Consider the following 21,189-nt stretch of genomic DNA (forward strand, 5'->3'; position numbering starts at 1 on the left):
GGCGGAGAATGGGAGGGACCCTGCACAGGTAAGGTAGAAACCTGAGCGAGGGGCAACCTCATTATTACTTTTTCTCATTTTACTTGCCTTGTGTGTTCACCGATTTGAGATAACAGTCTCGATCATCTCTGCAGGGCAAGTTCCCAACTAACCGCCGGCCTCAATAAAAAAAAGTCGGGGAGGCGTGTTTCCCAAGCGAGGCCCGCGTTGGCCGCGCCAAGGCTGGGGAAACCCACCCCGCGCCCAGGCACGGTATAAAGAGCCCGGCCGCGACAGTGGGGCAGCTCCAAGCTACGCGCGGGGTATACTCCCCTCGTCGGTCCGCATCCGTGCCTAGCAGCCATCTGGACACCTCGAAGATGGCACCCGTTGGGGGCAAAAAGGCCAAGAGGGTGAGTCTGCGGGGCATCCGAGGGCGTTCTCCATCCCAGCGGGCGCTCTCAGTCTCGGCCCACCGGCCCCACACCCCAGCCTCAGGAAGCTCAGAGGGGTCCTCGGAGCCCGGCTGTGACCAGAAGGTGCCCTCAGAACTTCTCGGCAGGCTCCCAAGGTGCCTCTGAGCTCCCCCCAACTCCCTTGCCCATATCCCGAGCGCGCCCTAGATCTACGTGACCGCGGACTCGAGGACACCCCCGGAACTCCACGACTCCCAACATCTTCTGAGTCCAGCACCCCAACACCACAGCACTCCCCCAGAAGTGCGGCTCCTAGACCCAAACACACGACTTTCCTTCCCTACAGCGGTGGGAGTAGGGGGTTCCCTAGGGCGCGCCCTGGCCACCCCGCGTCTGTGCCCGCACGGCCGGCCATGCGCGCCCCTCTGCGCCGTCCGCGGGCGGGCCAGGGAGGCGCGCGGCCCGGGGTCCGACAGTTTCCTGCCCGCGCCCGGACCGGTGCAGCGGAGTCCCGGGGTCGCCTCCCTGCCCGGTTCTTGCGTGCAGGCGTCCCAGTCCCGCCACAGCTCCAAGGCTCACGGGTCGGTTGGGCCATGGTAAGTTTTTAACCCCAGCTTGGCTTCTGCGATCACAACAAAATGTACCATTCATGCCTCGGAAAACAAAACAAAACAAAACAAAACAAAAACGGATAGAGAGGCTCTAAGATACTGGGTAAGGGCTGTTAATAAGATTTAAAAACCAAAAACCTAGCAACTCCAACACCTGATTAATGACAATCCTCTCTCTTTCCTAGCTGGGATGAATGTCCAGACTGTCGGCCTTCATCTAGATTGGGAGGTGGAAGGAGGATAGATGCATGGCGCAGACAGATGGAGCGACTTCAGGGCTATGGTTGGGCTGGTGGGGAAAAGGGGCAAGGGAGGAGGAAATATACTTGACCCTGGGGTATCAAAGTGCCCCCCCACCCGGCTGACAGAAGCCCCCAGGGAGACAGCCGGGGATCAAGGACAACCGTAAGGACTCCTTACCAACAGAATAAGAAAACTAGCTTTCACCATTTTAAGAATGTGTACCTAAGTATTCATTTGAGGCTTTACAATTAAACCTTTTAATTCTTCTGTACATATTTCTTCAACGGTAACATTCTTCCACCATATTCTTCAAAATACTTTAATGTGTTCTGGGGTGCTTGGGTGGCTGAGTCCCTGAAGCTTCCCGCTTTTGATCTTGGCTCAGGTCATGACCTCAGGATTATGAAATTAAACCCCATATGGGGCTCTGTATTGGATGAGGAACTTGCTTGGGATTCTTTCTTTCCTTTTCCCTCTGCCCCTCCCTGCTCATGCTCCTTCTAAATAGATAGATGACCAAGAGATGGATAGATACATTTAAAAATCTTTTTTAAAAAATCAAAATAAAAGATAAAATTTTTAAATTCTTTGATGTGTTCTGAAAGACCCTCACCCCCAGCACATGTATACACATATTTTCATTATGTGAGCATTCTGATTGTTTGCCTTATAGTCATGAATTTATAAATATATGTACTTTCTGATAATTCTAAGGAAATCATTCTTTTCAAGAATATGATAACCAAAGTACTAAAAATAGAAAATTGTTTTCAAAACTCAAGTAACTCCTTTCTATAATTTTAGGGCATCCTAGAACGTTTAAACTCTGGAGAAGTTGTGATTGGAGATGGAGGGTTTGTCTTCGCACTGGAGAAGAGGGGCTACGTGAAAGCAGGCCCCTGGACCCCAGAGGCTGCTGTGGAACACCCAGAAGCAGGTTGGTGCATAGCTCTATTCTAAGTTCTCATAAAAGAGCACTGCAATGACCAGTCTAGGAGCATACCATCAAAACAGATCCATTTATGGTACATTTCCCAACATTTATTATTGCCTGCTGGGCATTGTGCTAGGTATATAAGGACAGACTCACACATTGAATGACCACAGTGGTCCTCCTTATTGCTATCACCTATATCCACCTCTTGGTTCCTGCCCTTCCCTTTAGGTGAGTCTAGAAGCTGGCTCACTGCCTTCCTCTTTGCTCCTCCCTCCCTTATCTCTCTGGGTGACCTCGATATCCATGCAGATGGTCTATCTAGGACTCTTCCTGTCAGTGCCTTGATCTCCTCCTCATCTCCAACTCTATTTTTCCTCCATCCTTCACCTCAGCAACACACTCCTAGACCTTGCCATCACCACTGTCTACTCCTGAAATCTCAATTACAAAGACCCCACTCTGACAACCACCTTCTGTCTTTTCTGCTCACTCTAATTCTCCCACTCCTCAACCTCATCAATATTTTCAGTCCTTCATCCCTTCCATGTTAGCATTTCTAATCCATTCTCATCCCATGTGTTCATCATCCATCCTTACCTACAGTAACAATCACTTCTTGTAGATATGCTCTCCTCCACTGTATATTTGCCAACTCGTTAAATCCATTGTATACTCGTCCCATCCTATTTAAATTGAACTGTCTACCTACCTTGCACCTATACCCACACAGCCTATTCTCACTTCACTTTTTTGACCACAAATCTTTTATGGTAAAGTCCCAAGAGGGGTTCGAGATGGCACATGAGGGAGATAATGCTGTCTTACAAGGGTTTTATCAGCCTAAACCAAGTAGGAAGCATTACCCTCTAAAGGGAGAAATGGGCCACTTCTGCAGGCCCAGAGGGTTCAAGGGGGATCTAGGTTTTTGAGGTTCATAAGTGACTCCACCTATATGTCTTCATCCCAATCTCAGGGACCCGTATCTTCCTAATCAGGCCTTGACTTTGGCAATAGAAGGCTTGCCTGGTTGAGAATTCACCCTCTCTGACTTTCTGCTTCCTGTATAATTTAGTCCGGGGCCAGATCCTCAGTGTTTTCTGCTCTCTAGCTACAAAAGGTGAGCTTCTTGTTATGCCACCCTTCATACTTGGCTTTAATTTGGTGATGAATCACCCTTAACCTTTCACTGTCTTTCTCTAGTATGTTAGTTGTACCCAACAATAGCCATCTGATTCTAAAGTCCTTATAATTACTACTGCCTCTGAACCTCTCAACCATTTGAGCTACTGCACCTGCTAGTACATTCCCTTCTAAGGACATCTCATTGCAGCTCACCACACATGAGTTTTGAAACAACTGTACCCCTAGAGCATGCTGGGGACTCTAACACCCATCACGAGGTAGGGGCTCATTGCCAGTCGGCCAGAAGTGGAGATTTGTGCTCAGGAGTCTTATTTTGTTTGTTTGTTTGCTTAAAGATTTTTATTTATTTAACAGAGATCACAAGTAGGCAGAGAGGCAGGCAGAGAGAGGGGGGTAAGCAGTGAGCACCACTGAGCAGGGAGCCCGAAACGGGTCTCGATCCCAGGACCCTGAAATCATGACCTGAGCCAAAGGCAGAGGCTTTAACCTACTGAGCCACCCAGGCACCCTGTGCTCAGGAGTTTTAATGGGAAGTGCATTTACACTGTGATGTAGTTGTTAAAGACAACAACTTGGCCAGTCCCTCAGGAAGCTCTGGATTTGGATAGGCCCTTCAGAGTAGTCCCAAATTGAGGCAAGGGAGCTGGACCTTTGCTCTCTCCCTACTAAGAGACCAAGCATTGCATCCAAACTACCAACTCTCCCCTCTCCCAGGAGAGGGTTTAGCCCTTAGCAAGGAAGCTCCCTTTGGCCGAGGGTACTTCCTAGAGACGTCTCAGCCAACAGCCATCAGTAGCCAACACTGAAAGAAGCTGACTTAGAGGAAACTGGAGGAAGTTCTTATGAATATTACCCAAGTTGAAGAGCCGTCTTTAATGTTTATTAAAGAGTTAAGAGTAAAGAGTGTATTTCTGTGAACTCAGTGATAAAGGACAGAAACTAACAAAGCCTATAAAGTGACAGTACAGCTTTAAGGTTAAGCAAACAGATTCTGGATCCAGACTAACTGAATGAATGAATAAATGAATGAAATTCTGACAGCCACTAGGCTGTGTGGCCATGGGGAAATTACTCAGCTTCTCTGGGACCCAATTTCCTCTTCTATAAAACTGAGATAATATTGACATCTACCTCATAAGATAGTTATGAGATTTAAATAAGTTATATGTAAAGTCGTTAAAATACTGCCTGATAATGTGAAACACTACAAGTCTATTATTAAATCCATTGTTTCTTCTCTTGATAGTCTTGGTTGTAATGTATCTATTTCTGCTGGAGAAGTATAGAAATTTTGTGTTCAAATCACACTAGCTCTGAATTGTATTCAAAGTAAAAGAGCTACAGTCATACCATGAAGCCTGGCAAATATACACAACTTTTATATTTCCAAATAAAAGTAGAAATAATACTGTGTTCTGCCCTAAAAGAAGGAAAGAAAGAAAGAGGAAGGGAAGAAAGAAGGAAGGAAGGAAGGAAGAAAAGGAGGAAGGGAGGGGCAGTCAGGCAGTTGTGGAGGGAGGAAGGAAGGAAAGGAAAAGAGAATTCAGTAGGCTTGGGAAGCTAAAACAACAGTAGTCTTCAAATTTTCATTGCACCAGCAGTTTATTAAAAATGATAGATTCCCAGCCTTCACTTAGAGATTTGGATTCATTAGGTCTGTGAGTGGGTCAAGGAACCTACAAATTTATAACTGTCCCCAGGTGATAGAAGGTGAACCACACTTTGAGAAGTGTTGCATTAAAGGGCTTTAAGGAACACAATAGAATAATTAACATCCAAGAATGAGAATTTAAAATATATCTGTGGTTTGTTTCTTAAGGTCTGCTTGCTGGGTTAAGTTCAGTGAAATATTTCTCCGGTGAAACTGGTATTAACAATAAGGTACTTTGGTGGAAACTGCCATGTAAATAAAATAAGACTGTGCTTTAAACACAAGCTTCAATCTTACAAGTCACCTTTTTTTAAAGTTATACGTTCGAGGAGTTCAAGAGAAACTGCTCTGATACTGACTTTGACTTTCTTAATACAGAAACAGCACATTTATCTCTTGGCCATCTGTTTCTTGAGTATTTGGGGCTCATTTAAGTGGACTAATTGTCCTACTAAAGTCTATGCCAAAAATTGCAGATCTTGCACTCAGTGGAATCAGCATAGAATTCAGGCTTGCTGAATCTGGAGGGGCTTGGGGAATCTGAATTCTTATTAATTGCCCCCAGGTGAGTCTCGGTTGGGTCACACTTTGAGAAGCACTGCAGCTTTAAGAAGCACCGTAGAATAACCAGATCGATTAAGAGCAAAGAGTTGGGCCACTGCCCTCTGGGAAAATCTAATAAAAGGGTGTAAAATGCAGTGTAAAATATACATATGCTCAATTTGCACACCATTCCAGGGCTTTTTAACACAGTCCCTGGAAATCCACCCAAGGACCAGCTGGATGGAAGTCCTGTTTAGAATCCATTTCCTCCTAGTGTACAAGGACCTCATCGATAGGCCCTTCACCCCGCTCCAGCCACAGCAGCTCTGTGTTTGATCCATGAACAGGGACTCCGAATAAAATGTCTTTCATTGGTTCTGCTGCTAATTAAAACAAGTCTGAAGCTTCCACATTAGGCACACTTTTAAGTTCCCTCTCAGAAGTAGAGATTCCATGCTTAGAAACCCATTTTCTGAAATTCAGAAGCTTCCTGGCCTCTCTGACTTTTTCCTTTAAAAACCACACTGAGCTTCCTATGTGCCCTGCACTCTACTAGGGCCCTGGAATGCAAACGTGCCAGACTAAAGGGCTAGGAACTCCACTGTCCTAAAAATTTCCTAGCCTCTAATGTAGTCACTCCCAGATCTTTGGCTTTGAAAAGCCAATGAAATTTCAAAATAGATTCAGGGGCTGATACAGGATTGCTGATTCCTTACTTTAGTTAATTTTCCTGATGAAAATGAACACCTGCTAAGTCTCACTAGCATTTTATAAAAAGAGCATTTTCCCAGTCACTCAGAATGGCGGTTCTCAATAAAATGTAAGCTAAGAATCAGTTTCCAACTAAATTAAAATATCTGTGGATTGGACCCCAGCATCCATTACTTTTAAAAAGCTTACAGGGTATCTAATGGGCAATCAGAGTTTAGGACCACTATTTTAGAGCAAAGGTTAATTCCTTAAATTGAATATAATTGGTTATATGGGGGGAGATGCCCCATCATATTTTCTTTAGCCAGTGAAAGCTTTGCCATTTGGCATTTATCCATGGACCTATCTATGCTTAGGACCCTTCCTCCAATTCTTATTCCACTCAATTACCAGAATTATCTTTCAAATACACTGAGCTAATCACATCATTCATATTTTTACAAAGTACTGGTGTTTCCCCATACCTGCTGTCTGAAGCCTAGGCTCCTTGGGATGATGTGTTAGGCCATTTATACTCTGCAGGCCCAGTACCTCCTCTCCACCTGCATCTCCTACTAATTCTCTGATACATCCTCAATTTCAGCTGCTGACACTACCTGCTGCACCCCCCAATGCCAAACCTATTACTGCCTCCTCCTTTTTGTTCAGGTCCTCTGTAGGGAATCTTTTCTCCACCTCTGCCCAGCAAAAACGTTAAATGATTCCTCCTCTGTGGGAGCGCCCTCTTCCTTTCACCCCACATCCATGGTAGAAATAATCTCTCCTTCATAACAAGAGCCCCCAGATCTGCTTCTCGTTTGCTCTCAGGATGTGCAATGCCAAGCAAAGAATGTAAGCAGATATTTTCATTAGCTGTTTATCTGGTAGCCTTTTGCAAGCATCATGGGTTATAAACTGATAGTCATGAATAACCTTCCTCAACCAATCTCCCAGTTCGCCAGCTTCATCGAGAGTTCCTCAGAGCTGGATCCAATATCATGCAAACCTTCACCTTTTATGCAAGTGAAGACAAGCTGGAGAACAGGGGAAACTATGTTGCAGAGAAAATATCTGTGAGTAAAGCCATACCTGGCATTCTTAGACGGGCACAGTAGACATACATGTGATCATCAAAGTTCTCATAGAGAAAAATGTTGAGTTTTTAGATAATACAGAAATGGGATATGCGTAATACAGGATTGCTGATTTCTTACTTTGTGCATTAATTCTTCTGACAAAAATAAACACCTGCTATATCTCACTAGCATTTTATAAAAAGAACATTTTCCCAGTCACTCAGAATATAGTTTTTAGATAATACAGATATGAGATATGTGTGAATAACTCTTTTAGGTTTTAGGTGGAGTCCCCAAAATTGACAGAAAGGCATTTAATGAAGCATATCAAAGAAGAGGTAGTTAATGATTAATGATTCTCCCAGTCATCCTAAGTTGCTGAGTGGGTATCCTGACAAATTCTTACATCCTTACAGTTTTTTAATGTGGGGCAATGTAGGGAAAGGTCAAAGACACAAGGAAGGGCACAGTGATCCTGGAACTTTCCTGACTCAGCTATAATCAACTGTATCATGTTGGGCAAACCATTTACCTACACCATCAAAGTGACAATTTCTCAATCCCTATAATGAAAAAGAAGCTTTTTGTTCATTTGTTTTTTAAGTGGGCTCCATGCCTACCATGAAACCCAATACAGGGCTTGAACTCACAACCATCAGATTGAGACCTGAGCTGAGATCAGGAGTCAGAGGTTTCACTGACTGAGCTCTAAAAGGCAGCCTAAAAGACCAAGTTCTAAAATAGCATGAGTCTGTGTGAGCCACAGCACTGGGGTTTATTGAAGACAAGTGTCAATTTTTAATGTCTAAGTAATTAGAAAATAGCTTGCAATACATGCATCCGTTAATTAAGAAAATACATAACGATAAAAAGTCATGAATTCTGTAGTCATCTTTTTTTTTTTTTTGTCAGAGAGAGAGGGAGAGAGAGCGAGCACAGGCGGACAGAATGGCAGGCAGAGGCAGAGGGAGAAGCAGGCTCCCCGCCAAGCAAGGAGCCCGATGTGGGACTCGATCCCAGGACGCTGGGATCATGACCTGAGCCGAAGGCAGCTGCTTAACCAACTGAGCCACCCAGGCGTCCCTGTAGTCATCTTTTTTTTTAAGATTTTATTTATTTACTTGACAGAGAGAGAGAGACCACAAGTAGGCAGAGAGGCAGGCAGAGAGAGAGGGAAGAAGGCTCCCCGCTGAGCAGAAAGCCCGATGAGGGGCTTGATACCAGGACCCTGAGATCATGATCTGAGCTGAAGGCAGAGGCTTTAACCCACCGAGCCACCCAGGTGCCCCAATTCTGTAGTCATCTTAATTACATTTTATTCTCATTGATCTTGAGAGCAAATAACCATCATCACCACTATCTGCTAAGTATTCTAAGTGCCACTTAGACACTGGAAGATACCAGATCCTTTTATGTAAAGATTTTTATCCTCTCACAGAGCTTTTGTATGTAATATCCTAGATACCATCATTAGATTTATTGTTTTCATTACTATTGGTGGTGTTGTTACTGCAAATTGCTCAGCTTGGTAAATCGAACTATTCTATCACTATCATCTTCTAGAACTCTCCATGGTAACATCCAACTGAGATGTGGACATTTGAATAATAATTTGGTTTCAATTCTGCATGAAAATGTAGATACATCCTATTTCACTCATTTTAGGGGCAGAAAGTCAATGAAGCTGCTTGTGATATTGCCCGGCAAGTGGCTGATGAGGGAGACGCTTTGGTGGCAGGAGGCGTGAGTCAAACGCCTTCGTACCTCAGCTGCAAGAGTGAAACGGAAGTTAAAAAAGTATTTCAGCAACAGTTAGAGGTCTTTTTGAAGAAGAATGTGGACTTCTTGATTGCTGAGGTAAACAAATATATGATCAAAGATGAGACATCGCAGCTCATGTATTTTCTCTACCTTGTGCTTTCCTGAGGAACATGTGGGATAGTTGCCAATCATGGTTAGTAAATATTTAGTTTTTAAATCTTTTTTCCAGTTTAGGGCTTCTACTGAATTTGATTCAGTTAATCTAATGAAGTGTTCTTCAAACCTTTTGACTGCACTTCACAGTAATTACCCTTCTGTTCCATTTAAAAAAATGCTAATGGGTCACAACTCAAAGTTTGAAGACTAGTCATTTAGTGATAATTATTACACAGTAAAATAAGTTTTCTAATCGTTCAGAAGAAACGAGATAAAAAGTACCTTAATTTGACCTTATTTCAGTATTTCGAGCATGTTGAAGAGGCTGTGTGGGCAGTGGAAGCCTTGAAGACATCTGGGAAACCCGTGGCAGCAACCATGTGCATCGGCCCAGAGGGGGATTTGCACGGCGTGAGCCCCGGCGAGTGTGCAGTGCGCCTGGTTAAAGCAGGTGATGATGGATTTTGACCATTTTGCAATTAGTGAGTCTTTGAAAACTACGTACAAATACAGGCTCACCTACGAATCATTATATACTTGTTTTGTTAAAAGGAAAGCCATTAATGTGCTTTCCTGGGAGTACTGATAATATCACGATTGACTCCTAAAGAGAAAAAAAGTAAAATTTTAAAAAAACATACACACATACCAGTGTTCTGAAAGGGGCAACTAGACCAAGGTATAACACCTAGAAACAGAAAGAATTTCAGTAATTCAAAAGGAGCATGAGGAAAAAGTGCATTTTATTTTAACCCTAACTTGAGGTTGTTTTTTTTTTTAAAGATTTTATTTATTTATTTGAGAGAGAGGCAGTGAGAGAGAGCATGAGCGAGGAGAAGGTCAGAGGGAGAAGCAGACTCCCTGTGGAGCTGGGAGCCCGATGCGGGACTCGATCCCAGAACTCCGGGATCATGACCTGAGCCGAAAGCAGTCGTCCAACCAACTGAGCCACCCAGGCGTCCCCTAACTTGAGGTTTTAGGACAGTAACTTTTAAGTCAGTTTGCCTTCTGTACAGAATTTTCCCCCTTTTCATAAATTCTTGATATGCATTGCTTTTTGTAATTGGTATAATAAGTTAAAAAAAATTTTGGGGCGCCTGGGTGGCTCAGTGGGTTAAGCCTCTGCCTTGGCTCAGGTCATGATCCCAGGGTTCTGGGATCAAGCCCCGCATCGGGCTCTCTGCTCAGCAGGGAGCCTGCTTCCTCCTTTCTGCCTACCTCTCTGCCTACTTGTGATCTCTGTCTGTCAAATAAATAAATAAAATCTTTAAAAAATTTTTTTTGGTATGAAATAGGGGCCATGTAATTTTTTAAAGTAATTTCCATTTGTTTTTTTTTTTAAGATTTTATTTATTTATTTGATAGAGAGAGATCACAAGTAGGCAAAGAGGCAGGCAGAGAGAGATGAGGAAGCAGGCTCCCTGCCAAGCAGAGAGCCCTATGCGGGACTCGATCCCAGGACCCTGAAATCATGACCTGAGCTGAAGGTAGAGGCATAACCCACTGAGCCACCCAGGTGCCCAAGTAATTTCCATTCTTAACACTGGGTTTCATTTCAATAAGGGAAAACTCACAGATTGTTTTCAAAGCTGCCTCATTTTTAATGCAAGGAGTTCCTCTATGTCAGTGAAGAGCCCAGCTCATTCTGTGGAATGGGGAGATTTTGACTGGCTATGTTTGATTTCTGATTTTTATCCAACTCCTGATATTTCATGAAAGTCACTTCATACTTGTCATTAACAATAACAATTAGATTTAGGAATGAAACTAAATAATCTTAACTTTTTACCGGAAATATAAATATGGGGGGAGGGGAAGAAGCAAGTTATCTTGTTTCAAAAAGACCAGAGAAGGCTTTCATCACCCCGTTGATAACTGGCAGAGATTCTTGGCCTGCATCTAATTCTTCCCTGACCATTCCATTCAAGGTAGGAGGCCACAGTGTTTGACGTCAGCGTACCCTATTTATATTCTTTGTAGCACTCGCCATTTGCCTTATTTGTTTATCTCTTTATTGTCTGACTCACGAAACTGTAAGATCAAAGAGGGCAGAGACTATGTTTGGCTCATTGCTGAGCAGCCCCATGCCTAGCACAGCACTGGGCAGAAGTGAACATGCCCTCCTCTCAACAAACGAACTCTTTCTACTTATACCACACATTTGGGATATCCTTGGTTGACATTTTCTAATCTGTGAGAACATTAGTAGGGTTCTGTAGTAAAATACATTTAGAAAATGCTGTATTAGGGACCCCGGGGTGGCACAGTCCCTTAAGCATCCAACTGTTGGTTTTGGCTCAGGTCGTGATCTCAGGGTTGTAAGATGGGAGTCCCCATGTCAGTCTGAGATTCTCTCTCCTTCTCCTTCTGCTCCTCCTGCTCATGCAGTCTCTCTCTCTCTCAAATAAATAAATCTTTAAAAATAAAAGAGGGGGGTGGGGAGGTGGGTGAGTCTGGTGATGGGTATTGAGGAGGGCATGACTGCATGGAGCACTGGGTGTTACACGCAAACAGTGAATCATGGAACACAACATCAAAAACTAATGATGTACTGTGTGTTGACTAACATAACACAATAAAAAATAAAAAATAAGAGAGAAAATGCTGTATTAAACCAATTAACAGAGTTTCTCAGGGCCTTACTGCTCACTTAGGCTGCACACATACTAAAATTGGAACAATACACAGAATTTCTGAGTCTTTGATATGTTTATATATACTGGTAGTCTCCAAGAAAGTGACAAATTAAATAGCTACTTTCTAAATCGATCTCAGAGTCTACTCTCATGGAGCAAACCTTTGGAAGCCCTGTGCTAAATTATGAAATCCTTGATGTCAGGTTCTATGTCCTATGTTTTTATTTCTCTACAGCCCCTTAGAAGGACACTTATACCTAACAGACACCCAATAAATAGCCAACCTATGATTAATTCATTAGTGTAATGAAGTCAAGAAAGGAAAGAGAAACTCTGGCAGCAGAACATCAAAAAAATAAAAAATTTTTTTAAAAAGACAAAAAAGAAGGAGAAGAAAGAGAAAAGGTACTCAAGATCCAAGTGAAGATGTGAAGATGTTAAGTGAGCTGTTGAATATATAAGTCTGGGACCCAAGGGAAAATTCTGGCTTAAAGAGAGAAATTTGGAGAGTTCTGGTTCTAGTTCTGGATCCCAAGAGCCCTGGGACTGGAAAGGAAGGAGAGGTGAAGAGACGATGGCTCACGGAGATCCTGTGACAATGAAGGATTGAAAGGTTCAGCCGTGAGCAGGGGCTCAGCACCTAACATCCAAAGAAAGCAGCCAGCAAGGTAGGAGTAACACTAGAGAGCATGAGAAGCCAAGAGAAGGAGAGTGTTGATGAAAGAGAGGATGGTCGAGCAGATTGAATGCTGCTGAGACATCGAGTAAGATGAGAACAGAGAAGCAACTGCTGGCCTTGCCAAGGTTGAGGTCATTGGTGCTCTTGACCAAAAAAAGAAAAAAAAAATTCAGAGGAATAACAGGAGGCAGGATTGGAACAAGAATGAAGGAGCAAACTGTCACCCAGCACAATGAGGACTACTGAAATGCTTGTCACTGAACACTGGATACCATGACTTATGGCATCAACTTAGCAGCTCCTGGAATCTGGATTAGTGATATTAGTAAACTGGCCCAATAAAAGGAAACATTGCTCCCCAAATGAATGGTATGATAACCACAGGTGCAACCGAGCAGCTGGGAGTGTGGAAAATTACCGTATCCAAGACTGAAAAATTGACATCTAAAATGTGGAGTTAAAAAAACTCTAATAATGAGTTTCTGGAAAAAAGGTGGGACAACCAAGTGTGCATAAATGACACTTCCATTTTAATAGATTCTTCAAAACACCTTTCACGGAGAGCCCTTGCTGCCTATTAGCAATCATCCCCACCCGAACCTAAGACAGGTTTCCAAGGAAGCAAGAACCAAAGGCTGTATTTACAATTCACTATTCCAAATAAAAGCTCCCTAATTAAGGGAGGAGAGCTGAGCCTACCTGTCTGATGAACCCCTAAAGCTAAACTGTTCTTCCCACTTGCAGGAGCATCCATCGTTGGCGTGAACTGCCATTTTGACCCCACAATCAGTTTACAAACGGTGAAGCTCATGAAAGAAGGTTTGGAGGCTGCCCGACTAAAAGCCCACCTGATGAGTCAGCCGTTGGCCTACCACACTCCTGACTGCAACAAACAGGGATTTATTGACCTACCAGAATTCCCCTTTGGTAAGACAGACATTTTATAAATCATCTGTGTCTTGATGTTGGACAGATTTCCCTAACTGTAGCCATAGAGCTTTCTCATAGTAAACAAATGGCAGCATGTCTCATCTCTTGCCCCCAGCTTCCCTCCCTACAGACAGCTCCTTGATTTACTGGACCACAGCAGAAGGAAAAGATAGAACCAGCAGGCAAAAAAGACCTTTAAACCTTTTACCTGTAGTTTGGTAAAAAACGATGCCCTTCCAGGTGAGATTGGCAGAGATAGTGGCCCTGGTCCAGCTCGGCTGCCAAATCGTATAACCTTAGCAAAACCCATTAGTTCTTCTAGACCTTAGTTTCCTCACCAGAAAAATTAGAAGGACAGACCAATTTATGTCTAAGACACTTTTCTCCTGTTCTGAATGTTGCTCAGATACTATAGAGTTTTGGGGGAAGGAGACAATACCATCACAGGATCACTACGTAACAAATCTGAACAAAGAGACCAAGCAGATGAAGCGAGGGCAGACTTGCAGTCTGGGAAAAGGGAGAAAGCATGTTTGGGAAGTATGGGTCTACCTGAAAATCAAACCAGAGAGGTCACCCAGGCCAGAGCCCGGCCAGTCTATTCCATTCTAAGGTCCTATAGTCCTAAGGTACTATATTTTATAGAGACTCTCAGAAAAGTAAGATATTACAAAATAATCCATGCAGAAGAACGATGGAGGAATGGCAAGTCCCCTGTGTTTTTGCCATAGAACAAATTATTGCAAAAATTAGTACTTTTAGACAATAAATAGTTATTATATCTCAGAGCTGCTATGGGTCATGAATTTGGGAGCAGCCTAGCTGGAGAGTTTTTGCTCAGGGTCCCTTAAAGGGTTGCAGTCCAGATATTGGTCAGGTCTGCAGTCATCTGAAGGCCTAAAGGGAGCTAGGGAATCTACTTCCAAGCTCCCTTAATTGGCTATCGGGAACAGATGTTCACTTCTTGTGGTCTCTTGTGGAGGCCTCAGTACTTTAGCTTATGGGCCCTTTCCACTGTGATGCTTGAGTGTCCTCACAACACGGTAGCCATTCTAAGAGATTAAGAGAAACTGAGGCAGAAACCATGGTGCCTTGTATAACCCAGCCTCAGAAGTCACTAATGATCCCTTCTGACACATTCTATTGGTCTCTGAGACCAACCTGAGATAATACGAGAGGGGACTACACAAGAGTGAGAACATCAAAGGGAACAGTTTGTTGGGAACCATGTGAAGGTTGGCTACCACAACATTTAAGGCTGGATGTGTAGACACAAATTACCTAATGGTTTTTGAAAGTTAAGAAATAGGTCTTGACAACTTATTTAATTCAGCCGTTGAAAATTACAAGCATATTATGGCTGTTTATTTTGAGTAGTTTTTTAAATGAAGAATTCACTCCATTTATTATAGGACTGGAGCCCAGAGTTGCAACCAGATGGGATATACAAAAATATGCCAGAGAGGCCTACAACCTGGGGGTCAGGTACATTGGTGGGTGCTGTGGATTTGAGCCCTACCACATCCGGGCGATTGCAGAGGAGCTGGCCCCAGAAAGGGGATTTTTGCCACCAGCTTCGGAAAAGCATGGCAGCTGGGGAAGTGGTTTGGACATGCACACCAAACCGTGGATTAGAGCAAGGTAAGAACTTTTCAACTGTATCTGCCAAACCAAACTCATTTCCATTGTGAGTATGTCCAAGTGAGGTGAGAGCAAAGAATATAGCTAATTTGCTGCATAATGATACTTAGTTATTCCCCTTAAATTGTTTCACAGAAATGTTTACAGAGTAACCTTATATAGTGATTTCTGGAGAAGGCTTTAAGATTTAACATATAAATAATGCAGGTTGCAATGAAATGCGATTTCATGCTCCGGGATAGTACCATGCTGCGGAACTTCAACAACTCTGAATTAACTGGTTGTTAAGATTTAAGTTAAATGTAACAAATATTAACTAAGTGCCTGTTCTGTGCCAAGCACAACTCTTAGAGCTGGGAAGACAGCGGTGAGTAAGACAGGTCTCTGCCCTCAGAGCTTACACTCCAGTGAGGAAGATGAACAATAAACAGATTTTACATCAGGCAACATGCAGAGCACTGGGAAAATAAATGAAGAGCCGCCTAGAGATTCACATAGTCTACTGGGGAAAACTGTTAAGAAAGTCAGTGGATTATACCGTAGTAACTGCTTTGGTAGAGGCAGAGATTTAAAAAGTAGTAAGAGAAGAGAATGGCTCTCTCTGCCTAACAGAAAGATGTTCTAGAAGAAGGGATATGGGGGCTGTGTTTTGATGGGCTAACTAGCCACGAGATAAAGCAGGGGGTGAAGGAAGGATGACTACCCATGCAGAGGGAGTGGTTGCACTCTGTTCAGCTGACAGTGACTCTATCCAACTCTATCAGACCCTGCTGTGGATGCTGATGTAGCAAGAACAAGGCACGACCCTGTCCCCAAAGCGTTAACAGTCTAGTAGGCAGAGAGAGAAACAGGGAAGTTCAAACTGGAAGAGTAAGCTCAAGTATGAAGACATGCACGGGTGCTGTGGGGTCTGAGCTAATGCTTCTGGGGGCAGAAGGCAAAGGAGGGTTAGTGAAGACTTTCTAAGAGAGCAGATGCCTGAGCTGAATTCTGATGGATGAGTCAAGACTGCCGGACAAGGGAAGAGCATGTACAAAAGCACCAAGAGTTGGAAAGAGATGGTCTACTGAGACACCGTAAGTGTGGGAATATCAGAGACAGAATTTGATAGAAGACACACCTCAGGACCAGGAGGCAGAATTTTATTTGTTCTCATGAGCTGTGTATGACCTTAGCACACTGGAGGATATCAAGGGGTCCAAGGCTAGGTTCTCAAATATCAATGGACATGAAACAGGGAAAGCTGCAAGGGAGGCCTTTGCCAGAACTGTATCAGATGTGATGAGGTCTGAACTAGGAGACAGTGAAATAGAGAGGAGGAGGAGGCTGGATCCGTGGGGTGAGATGTGCAGAAGTGATAGTGGGTTTGAGAAGAGCAGCAGCTGTGAGCTCACCTGGTTTGTGAGGAAGAGTGCCAGAAAGTTAGGATGCGGAGTGTAGGATAGGAATGTCCCTATCCTAATTTCTTAGCTTTTGATCCCTATGCAAGTATTCTAAAAAATGATTCCAGGGGTGACTGGGTGGCACAGTTGGTTGAGCATCCAACACTTTTTTTATTATTATTTTTTAAAAAGATTTTATCGGGGCACCTGGGTGGCTCAGTGGGTTAAAGCCTCTGCCTTCGGCTCAGGTCATGATCCCAGTGTCCTGGGATCGAGCCCCACATCGGGCTCTCTGCTCAACAGGGAGCCTGCTTCCCCCCACCACCACCACCTGCCTCTCTGCCTACTTGTGATCTCTGTCTGTCAAATACATAAATAAAATCTTTAAAAAAAAAAGATTTTATCTTTTTATTTTAGAGAGAGAGAGAGGAAGCTCAGAGGGAGAGGGAGAGGCTCCCCGCTGAGCAAGGAGGCCCACACAGGGCTTAATCCCAGGACCCTGGCATCATGACCTGAGCCAAAGGCAGACACCACCTACTGAGCCCCTCCCACTCATTCTCTCTCTCTCTCCCTCTGAAACAAATACATGTATCTTTAAAAACAAATAAAAGTTCAATTTTTTTTAAAGATTTTATTTATTTGACAGACAGATCACAAGTAGGCAGAGAGGCAGGCAGAGAGAGGAGGAAGCAGGCTCCCTGCTGAGCAGAGAGCCCGATACAGGGCTCGATCCCAGGACCCCGGGATCATGACCTGAGCTGAAGGCAGAGGCTTAACCCACTGAGCCACCCACCCCAAAAGTTAAATTTAAAAATGTTTTTTGAGGGATGTCTGGGTGGCTCAGTTAAGTGTTTGCGGGCTTCTCCCTCTGCCTCGGCCACTCCCCCAGCTTGTGCACGTTCATGCTCTCGAGCTCTCTCTCTCCCAAAATAAATAAATAAAATATTCAAAACAAAAAACCAAAAATTTGTAGTCCAGATTAATAAATGTGTATTAGTGGACGCACTCTCAAGAGTCTGAAGCCAACTCTGTGGAAGTATTCCTAGCTCAGTGACACACAGACGCGGATACTCAGGAAGGAGTCCAATGTGGTGTGTTTTGTTCACCCAGGGCCAGGAAGGAATACTGGGAGAATCTTCGGATAGCCTCAGGCAGGCCATACAACCCTTCGATGTCGAAGCCCGATGCCTGGGGAGTGACCAAAGGAACGGCTGAGCTGATGCAGCAGAAAGAAGCCACAACTGAGCAGCAGCTGAAAGAGCTCTTTGAAAAACAGAAATTTAAATCTGCCCAGTAGCCTCCGTGGAAGCCATTTTTGGTGACTTCTATGTTTGGGCCACAGTTCCCAAAAATAAGGAAAAGATGGTTTAAAAAGAATGCTTATGTTAATGCCAGGCTACGTATAAAATTGGTAGTAGCTAAACAAAACAGAACTACAAATAGCCCTGGATAATTTAAAAAGTATATTTTAGAAATTTACTTAGAAGCAAAGTGAGAAGTAAATCTTAAACAGGTTCCCTATCCCACACATAAGGTATTAAGGAAATCACTGTGGCCAGTGAAAAGTAACTCAGATATTCATTCCCACTTTAGTTAGTTTGCAGGCTAGTAAGGAGGATGAGATATGAGCTGACATGACAGTGACAGATAGAGTGCTATAGGGAAGTGACTTTCAAGTTCTTTTCAACATGACCCTTAGTAAGAAACAAAAGTTTAATAACCCAGTAAAACACATACCATACAAGCACTGAAATAAAATGTGTGATCCATTTTGGTATTTTCTATTCCATTCCTTTCCGTCCTATCTCACTGATAAAACATGCTGGCTGACCCTTCAAATGGATTTTATGACTTAATAGTTTGAAAAACACTTACGGAACACTTCAGACACGAGGACTTTGCTATTTCTTTAAGTTTGTTCTTATAAAATCAGTCACACGAGACATCATCAGTATCAAAAGACCAGTGCCGTCCTCTCAGCGTTCAAAAGTTGTTCTCCCGGGACGCCTGGGTGGCTCAGTTGGTTAAGCAGCTGCCTTCGGCTCAGGTCATGATCCCAGCGTCCTGGGATCGAGTCCCACATCGGGCTCCTTGCTTGGCGGGGAGCCTGCTTCTCCCTCTGCCTCTGCCTGCCATTCTGTCTGCCTGTGCTCACTCTCTCTCCTCTCTCTCTGACAAAAAAAAAAAAAAAAAAGTTGTTCTCCCTTCCCTGCTGACCCATTACAGACCAACGTGGAGGGGAAGAAGGCATCAGTATCTAGGCTTTGTCCATCCTGCCTCAAACAGGATCCACTGTCAGGAAGGCTGAGGGATCGTGAGTTTGTGTTACCTTGGTAGCTTAAAAAAAAAAAGTGTAATTTTAAAAAAATAGGGCTTCTCTAAACTCTGTCCAAGTTTCCTAGATTGAGAACTATGATATTTTTACCTGATAAACATCTACTCTCTAATGAAAGCTCAAGCCCAAAGATGATACTGGCATAAACATGGCTACACTTAACGTATGAAGAGTTCATTCTGCTTTCTACATATTCTTGGTTTAGCTGTTCCAAAATCGTAATTTCTTCAGCAATTTGTATTTGATTCTTATTTTCATTCCATAATTTGCTTAAGCTTTACATGAAATTTATGTGCCTCAGTTTACTCATCTCAACCTTCCTACTTCGCAAGTATTTGAGTTTCAAAGGTGAAGGCAGCAGTATTTAAGGGGAAAGAAATTTCTAGAATTTTCTTACCCAGGAAATTAGTAATCTACCCCTCATCTTCCAGTGCACAGAAATAGAGCCAAAACAGCACAGCTTTCAGAGGCCATGTGGCTGAGAGGCAATAAAAGGAAGGTAAATGCTATTATTCTTTTACAAAGTTGCTACCTACCATATCTCACTCTCAAACTAGGCTCAATATTTCACATTTCATTCATAGATAATAGAAACTTTTATTCAACTTACTCTTCTATTACTATGTAATATGGATGCCCTTTTAATACCCTTTCAGAAGTTTATTGCCACAGAAAACATATCTTTCTACCATTCTCACGTCCTCTGATTTAATCATTCTTATATCCTTCGATTTTAAATACTTCCCTCAAAAGGACCTATAGTGGATATGTTTGAATAGAACTGTATGTCAACACTGCCTCCTAATGGCAGATTTCCTATTTTGAAAAATTTTTTGAAATTCAACCCTTCCACCAAGTGCGTTTGTTTTATTTCCAGAAATCTTGTTCAATAAAAGGAAGGCTTGTTTAATACCTAGGAGTTTCTTCAAGTTAAACAGACATTTCTCGCCAGTAAAGGTATTTTTATAGAATCAGCCAGAGGGACCCTAGAGATCAGGAGTCCAAACTCTCTCCCTTTAAGGCTAAGATTCCTAAGGCAGGATGCCAAGTCAGAAGGGACCTTCTGCCGAGAAATATGGTTTTAGTTTGGATTGTTGGTTGGTAGAAGGACAATAGACCCAGGACATACAGTTCACAAAGCTAAGGAGTTCATCCTCCAGCCAGGATATAAAAATCTTGGCACTGGGCACCTGGGTGGCTCAGTGGTTAAGCCTCTGCCTTCAGCTCAGGTCATGATCTCAGGGTCCTGGGATCGAGTCCCGCATCGGGCTCTCTGCTCTTCGGGGAGCCTGCTTCCTCCTCTCTCTCTCTCTCTGCTTGCCTGTCTGCCCACTTGTGATCTCTCTCTGTCAGATAAATAAAATCTTAAAAAAAAAAAAAATCTTGGCATTACTCAGAGTCATTGTAAACTCACTAAACACATGGTGTGCGGTTCTGGCCCCATACTTCTTTACACTGTAGCAAAGCACCTTTCAGAAGGGAAGCCACGGGAATACAGACCCACAATTGAGACAGAACTGGACAGAAAGGAACCAAAGCTTCAGTTTCCAACTTCTCCAGAGGGGGGCAGCAAGTCACCAGCAGGGAAGGCCAGAGGTGCTCTATTTTACTTTGACCTTAAGCTATTTCATCAGAATAAACTAACATCAAATGGCAGAAATATCTGTAGCCTTCCTTTCTGTTTTGATCAGTTTTTTCTTAAGATACATGGCTCTTTGAATCCCATCCAGGACTTCACACCCAGCAAAGAAATTCTTATATGTGCCCATTTCCCCCAGAGATCTTCCTTTTTCTCAGCTTTGAGCACATAGCTTGGCTGAGAGCATGACACAGACTATTTTCCCAAACAGCCTCCTGTCAGTAATAGCCCCTTGCCTAGTGTGGAGCCCCCTATGTGTTATCTGCCAGGTAGACAACACTAATTCTTACACAATAAAGGAGGGAAAAGTCGGTCTGAAGAGAGAAAAACAGAAGCTGCCTCCCAGTTGCTTCAGAAGTACTGTGTCCGACAGTTCGGCTAAATACGAGTTAGAGACAGCACGGCCCAGCATTTCTAAACATCTTCAGGAACAGCACAGTGTTAGTGTGTGAATGGAAAACCTGACAGCCAAATATGAAGACTTCTCACAGATGGTAGCAGGAAGGGGAGGGTCACTGGGTGAAAAGCAGCTGGGAGTGTGGGTGGGTAGGCAGGGAAAGCAAATGCCTCCAGTTTTCCAGCAGCTCGAAGAATTCTCTTGGCCTTGGGCAGATGAAAAAAATCAAAGGGATGGGAAGTGAGAGACAGAGGTCATCATTTGTGCTGCTGGGATCTATAGAAATAATGCCAATTTGAGTATAGCAAAACCATAGAGGTTAATTTACATGCCACTAAATTAAA

General features: G+C 43.4%; 1 protein-coding gene across 2 annotated transcripts; it reads left to right on the forward strand.

Moving 5' to 3' along the window:
• Positions 1–202: 202 nt before the first annotated feature.
• BHMT (betaine--homocysteine S-methyltransferase) lies at positions 203–18,242 on the forward strand. 2 transcript variants are annotated; one of them, XM_047730708.1, is made up of 8 exons: positions 203–392; positions 2,054–2,186; positions 7,168–7,286; positions 8,955–9,146; positions 9,510–9,657; positions 13,266–13,448; positions 14,864–15,092; positions 17,585–18,242. In XM_047730708.1, the coding sequence occupies exons 1-8, from the start codon at positions 360–362 to the stop codon at positions 17,769–17,771; spliced, it is 1,224 nt and encodes a 407-aa protein (XP_047586664.1). In that variant the 5' UTR covers positions 203–359; the 3' UTR covers positions 17,772–18,242. The 2 variants fall into 2 exon arrangements, with proteins under 2 accessions (XP_047586664.1, XP_047586663.1); XM_047730707.1 differs by lacking the exon at positions 203–392 and adding an exon at positions 794–991.
• The last annotated feature ends 2,947 nt before the right edge of the window (positions 18,243–21,189 follow it).

The sequence above is a fragment of the Lutra lutra genome, chromosome 5 (assembly GCF_902655055.1).
Source record: "Lutra lutra chromosome 5, mLutLut1.2, whole genome shotgun sequence".
Lineage (NCBI taxonomy): Eukaryota > Metazoa > Chordata > Mammalia > Carnivora > Mustelidae > Lutra > Lutra lutra.